The 6,025-nt window shown below is 45.2% G+C and overlaps 1 protein-coding gene across 1 annotated transcript; it reads right to left on the bottom strand.

The window, feature by feature from the left end:
• Positions 1-3,118: 3,118 nt before the first annotated feature.
• edn1 (endothelin 1) lies at positions 3,119-6,025 on the bottom strand. The gene is made up of 5 exons (XM_084327162.1): positions 5,768-6,025; positions 5,329-5,482; positions 5,045-5,209; positions 4,583-4,681; positions 3,119-3,327 (listed from the first exon to the last, which is right to left on the bottom strand). The coding sequence occupies exons 1-5, from the start codon at positions 5,826-5,828 to the stop codon at positions 3,237-3,239; spliced, it is 570 nt and encodes a 189-aa protein (XP_084183288.1). The 5' UTR covers positions 5,829-6,025; the 3' UTR covers positions 3,119-3,236.

Below are 6,025 nucleotides of genomic sequence, written 5' to 3' on the forward strand. Positions count from 1 at the left end.
ATGAGAGGAGATCTGCTTTGGCTGGACTTTACTTTGATAACTATGAAAAGGTGTCGTGGCCCTCTATTCAAAGGTAATTAAACCTCAGTAACCTACTGTACAACGTGAAAGACAAAGGTTTCGTGCGCTGGGGTTACAGGAATCTACCGACCTCAACACAGGGTTTCACCTGTTTAAAAAACGTGGGTAACCCGTGCAATAAGGGGCCGTCTTCTAACACATAGTCAATATAGTCAATAGTCAATCTGCTCGATGCCTGGAGATCATACAGGACATCTTAACGCTAAGGAATTCTGAATACTGAACAGTTTGGTTGAATGTTTTAATGCTTCATATACTGTAGGGAAAATGGTTTATGCGGCCATTACGCCTTCACTACTGTTTTGGCAGAAGGTATACTTTGAATTTAATTTCCGATCCTATTTCAAAAACAAACTCCTTTGCCCCGATATATTACATTCCCAGTGCAAGTTGTAAAAAAAAGCGAGTCCTGATAGACGAGGCAGGCAATCGGGAAGATAATATTATCTAATTGCCGGATTATTAAGGATTCAACTATAGTTCAACACCGTTTGCCTCTGGGCGCATCGTGGAGTATGTTTGAGTGCTTTTTCGTGCGGAGAGAAAAGTGGCCTCATTAGGCCCCATCAGTTCTGTGGCTAACTAGGAGGAGCTGGGCATCCGGTATCCAGAATTCTTAACTTATCCTTTAAGGTCATCGGAATGAAAGGAGGTGGAATTAAGGACATCTGTCAAGGTGTCAAGAGGTTGAGGCGCATTGTGCAGGACACACAAGGTCCGTGAGCGTGCGGTAAAGGGTGATTAAGGGACGCCCAGCTGTAAATAATGTCCTTTATCTCCCAGTGACCCCGAGAGTAGATGGGGAGGTGGCGGTTCCTTAGGAAGGGCCACAGCAGACAAGCGAAGAGAAAAGGAGTGTAGACTCGGACGTTCATCAGGAGCTTGGACCAAATCGTGGGAGGTGTTTACAGTACATGGTAGTGGATCAGCCGATACAATAGATTGGCGATATAAAATAAAAGATCTAAAAAGATCCTTACAATAGGGGGAGACCGGGCTTTTGCGGCCCGGGCACCCATGCTCTGGAACGCCTTGCCCTTGGATCTTAGGCTATAGCAGAGTCAGTGTCCTCTTTTAAGTCACTTTTAGCTCTGATTGCTTAAACTGTTTTATCAATCTGACTACAAAATACTGTTTGAAATGTTTTTTGTCTATTTTTCTCTTGTATTTTTTTATTTTTTTATTTTTTTTACATCGCCTTTGCTGATGTTTGCTGTTTGCTGTTTTTAACATGTCTGTAAAGCCCGTTGTAACTTTGTTTGGAAAAGCGCTATACAAATTAAATTCATTCATTCATTCATTACAAGTCTAAGAAGAAAATAGTGTCGGCTGTTTCTGTAAAAAAAATTAAATAAAGCGTAAACAACTACGCTGAATCATAACCTCGCAATCCACTTGACGCCATTGGAGAAATTATGGTGTTTGCTCTGCTTTGGCACAGGGATAAAGGGAGGTTTGTGTTAGTATTTTCTTTTTTAATTGCTCTTCCATATAATCACATTCTAGTCAGCCCTGTACCTCGCCTCTGTGACACTGGTTTTTAAAGACCTTTTCCCCTCCCGCCGACTCCCATGATTTATGAAGCTCATTATTCACAGTTGACTTGATTCAAGCGTTTAATTTAAAGCTTTGTCTGTGGTGCAACCTACGTGTTTACAGTGGCAGCAGAGAGAGGGTTAGGGCTTCTTCTACGCCACGTCCATTACGTGTATCTCCACAAAGCCATAGTTAATAGCCCTCTAGTCAAAGATGAGCTCCGAGCCGACGTTGGTCGACGCGTGCGATTCTAAACGTCGTACGGTATATGTTTGAGAATGAACAAGCGGAAATAAAGAGGTGATGGCGTGGGGTTTTGAACAGGTCTGGAACCATTTTATTTCTCAAAAAGGTTTCGCCGGATTTCGGCATTCTGGTGGGGAAAAAAAACACATTTCATTGAAATGACAATGAAAAAAAAAACATGATATGATGGACCAATATGGCCAATAAATCTATTTAGTACAATGTGCACCATGAATAAATAAAAACGTAAAAAGGGACATACCTGTAACAGTGTGCATTAAATACATTACATATCAAGATTAAGTTATAATACAGCATGTATAGAGAAATCTCAGCCAATGATAGCTTTTTTCTAACATAGGAACTGGTCTTGGTGAGGAAAAACTCCCCAAAACCTACTGCATAGCGACAAAGAGTAAGTAGCTAACATGGAATGGCCTGTGGCGCAAATGCAGTTGGTCTCGGTCAAAAAAACGAGTGACGAACCACGGCCCCCCTGCATAATTCACACAATCAAAAAGTCTGTATTATAGGCACCAGAACCTCTGAATACAACCCGGATGATGGGAGAGAATAACAAACAAAAAACGTTGAAACGCAGCGCAGAACTGCCCTCAGCAGTAGTGGGTATACAGTAGGTTAACAGCAGGGATTCCGTCCGACTAACAATGGAATTCAAGAGATGTACATGTTCTCCCAAAGTCCAGCGGAGAGATACTGTGTATAGTGATTGACCATTTTTTTTTGTGTGTGTGTGACCGGGACTCTCGAGACGACCCCTGGAATGTCCTTGACTCTGTCCAAAAGGGTCGTGTCCTCATGTCTCCGGCGCTCAGCTCCTTCTCTATTGTCTCTTGTCCGGTGTCCATCTGTGTGTATTGAAGTGCAACCAAGCCCGACGGGACAGTAACTGTGCACTGTGTGGCAGCCGCTTCCTATAACCACCCGGGTAGCAGCCAGAGAGAGAGTCCACATGAAGTCAGTATAGTCAGCAGGCCTTCTGTGTGGTGTGGTGGGGGGGGGGGGGGGGGGGGGGGTCTATCATCCAGTGCCTTGGCTTTCTGCTAGGATCACGATGACACACACACACTGGGGCTCCTAATAGCAGATGGGCGAGAAGGTTCCAGAACAGATAAGTCCTTCTCTTCTCCTGTGTGTGTGTGTGTGTGTGTGTGTGTGTGTGTGTGTGTGTGTGTGTGTGTGTGTGTGTGTGTGTGTGTGTGTGTGTGTGTGTGTGTGTGTGTGTGTTGTGCGTGTGTGTGTGCGTGTGTGTGTGTGTGTGTGTGTGTGTGTGTGTGTGTGTCTGACACAGCGTGTCTCCTAGGAAGCCGCGCTCTCGCCCTCCCAGACCCTCGCCCGGCGCCGCTGCCTCCTCAGCCTCCACCTCTCCAGCAGCAGCAGGTGGATGTTCCGCGCGGCACGGAGCGCGGAGGAAGGCGACACGGATTCCTGTCGTCGCCGCTCCTACAGAAGAGAGAGAGAGAGAGAGGAAGAGAGAGAGGTGAGAGAGAGAGAGAGAGAGAGAGAGAGAGAGAGGAGTGGAGAGAGAGAGAAGAAAGAAAGAGAGAGGGAGAGAGAAGAGAGAGAGAGAGAGAGAGAGAGAGAGAGAGAGAGAGATGAGAGAGAGAGAGAGAGAGGGAGGGATGAGAGAGAGAGAGAGAGAGAGAGAGAGAGAGAGAGAGAGAGAGAGAGAAGAGAGAGAGAGAGAGAGAGAGAGAGAGAGAGAGAGAGGGCCAGTCAGCATTCAGAGTGTCTCAAAGAGAGCCAGTACACCGTGAACTCGGATAGGAGGAGCTGTTTAACCCTTTCACTACCACACTACAGAAGGTTAACCTTTCACTATAATATCACACTACAGATGGTTACCCTTTTCACTGCCACACGACAAAGGGTTAACCCTTTCACTGCCACACTACAGAAGGTTAACCCTTTCACTACCACACTACAGAAGGTTAACCCTTTCACTACCACACTACAGAAGGTTAACCCTGTCACTACCACACTACAGAAGGTTAACCCTGTCACTATCACACTACAGACGGTTAACCGTGTGGTATAGTGAAAGGTTAACCTTCTGTAGTGTGGAGAGTGAGAGGGTTAAAACGCTCAAGACTCAAAAGGTATGCCAAGGGGTCACATCCAACAACACAGTTTTGGGGGGTTGATTAAGGCAATGTATGCAGTTTATGTTTCCATTTTAGTAATAACGTGTGTCAAGAGAGGTCGGCAGACACACGGCGCCTCGGAAACAGTGAGTAGGTTTCATTTCATAACATGATGATACAAGAGAGCAGCTGTGCCCAGAGAGCAGGCCAGGGCCGTATTTCCCACATTCATTTGACACTTTTGTGAGGGAAAGTTACACAGGTGTTACTAGTACTCTAGGGAAATTCCATAAAACCGGCAGAGCTTAATCACTGATCACTATGTTAGGAGAAAGAAAATCCGCATGGTACGGAATGCCTTGCTTGAGGGATGGTATAATCTCGAAATTCTTGCCTCTGAGGTAGTGCATTAAAAGTGTGTACCGTCTGTATTTAGCCTCGCAGGCTCACTGGGTTTTACGCGCAGAGAAATTATGCATCCCCGACGTATATTCCGTCGCACAAAAAGGCCTCTATTTTGCGTGAGGTTATAATTACCATGTCCATTTATTTTGCAAATAGACTTTGTGGTGTTCGCGCTTGTTAAAGTCTGAGCGGCTTGTCTGTCTTCTTACCTTTTAATCCTGCCCGTTTTGGCAGCCAGCCCGTGTTTGCGCCGACGTCTCTCATCGCCGTCGGCGGAGAGGATCACCTTGTCTGGCGATGCCTTGTATCTGTGAGCGAAAGTGCACATAAGGCGTGATTAGTATCTCCAGAGTCATATTACAGCAAATCTCACAATGGTTTCGACGCATTTCAGAGGGGAAAATGTAGCAAAGCGTGTTTCCACTTGTGCGTGGATCGTTAAAATAAAGCGTTCGGAAATGAATGGGATGATAATCCAGCATCATTATTATTATAGATGTTGCGTGCAACATTGAATAGATATGCTGCTGTGTACATGCCAGGCATAACATTGCTCAAGCCTAATGGAATGCAGCATATTTCTCTACAATGATGTTACCTAACTAAGACTTCTTTCGACAAGTTGGAACTTTGAAAAAAAATTGCAATATTACATAACTCGTGTATTATACCTGAGGTGATTTTCCAACTGACAGAAGTTCGTGCACGTGTTGTCATCCGCACGGAGGCACTTGCAGCGGGAGTCCCCCATCATCATGGGTACCACCATGGCGGGTTCCCCCCCGGTGTCGCGCCTCTTTCTCGGGGCGTTCCCCAGGCCGTAGGACACGATGCGTCTGGAGGAGGAGAGAAAGAGGGTAGTATAATGATTAGCGATCGGGATTCGGGATCATCAAACTATTAGTTGGAAAAACGATTTTGCCTGCACGTTATTATAGAGCGAAGGGGAACTCACTCTGGCGTGTTGACCCATATGATGTCCAAGTGGCAGAAGTAGACGCACTCCTTGTCCATGAACGTGGCGCACGAGCATCGCTTGGTCCTCACATGGCGCGCCGCCGCCGGGGAGGAGGACGCAGCGGGGGTCTCTCCGGTGGGAGCCGACGCGACTGCAAATAAGGGGAAAATTACATTAAAATAATTAGCAATGCATACTTTATAAAACTTTTTCATGTCAGCTCTTTGGAGATAATTGTGCATGCGATGGCTAGACCTTTAAATAATTAATACATTTCATTAAATAACAGCGTTATATATATAAAAGAACACCTCGAAATTTTTATCTAATATAGCCCATGTTGGGGTTATTATTAGAACACGATTTGCGTTTAAATGGTTAAAGGCAACTCAAATATCCACAGGCTATAATATAAATACTCCTTGCGAGAACTTACCTGTCTGCAGAATTCCAGAGTACATGATTGATAAAACGGGGAATAAAATGAGTACATCCATTTTTATTATTATTATTATTGCTTATTTTATAGTTCCTTGCGTCTCTGAACAAAGTCTCTGAAAGGTGATCTCGGGATGAAAAAAAGAATCCCGTGACAAATCAAATCCACTGGAAAAAGAAAGCGAAAAGGCTGGCGATGCCCTTGGAGCGTCTGTTTGAAATACAAGTGTGTTCCCAGGAGCGCAGAGACTTCACC

This window comes from Notolepis coatsorum, assembly GCF_963971535.1.
Source record: "Notolepis coatsorum genome assembly, chromosome: 13".
Classification (NCBI taxonomy): Eukaryota; Metazoa; Chordata; class Actinopteri; order Aulopiformes; family Paralepididae; genus Notolepis; species Notolepis coatsorum.

Coding starts and splice junctions, on each gene's coding strand:
- edn1 (XM_084327162.1), bottom strand. CDS start 5,828: ATGGATGTACTCATTTTATTCCCCGTTTTATCAATCATGTACTCTGGA. Junction 4,682..5,044: donor CAGTTGGAAAATCACCTCAG/GTATAATACACG, acceptor TTTCGCTCACAG/ATACAAGGCATCGCCAGACA. Junction 3,328..4,582: donor AAAACGGGCAGGATTAAAAG/GTAAGAAGACAG, acceptor TCTCTTCTGTAG/GAGCGGCGACGACAGGAATC.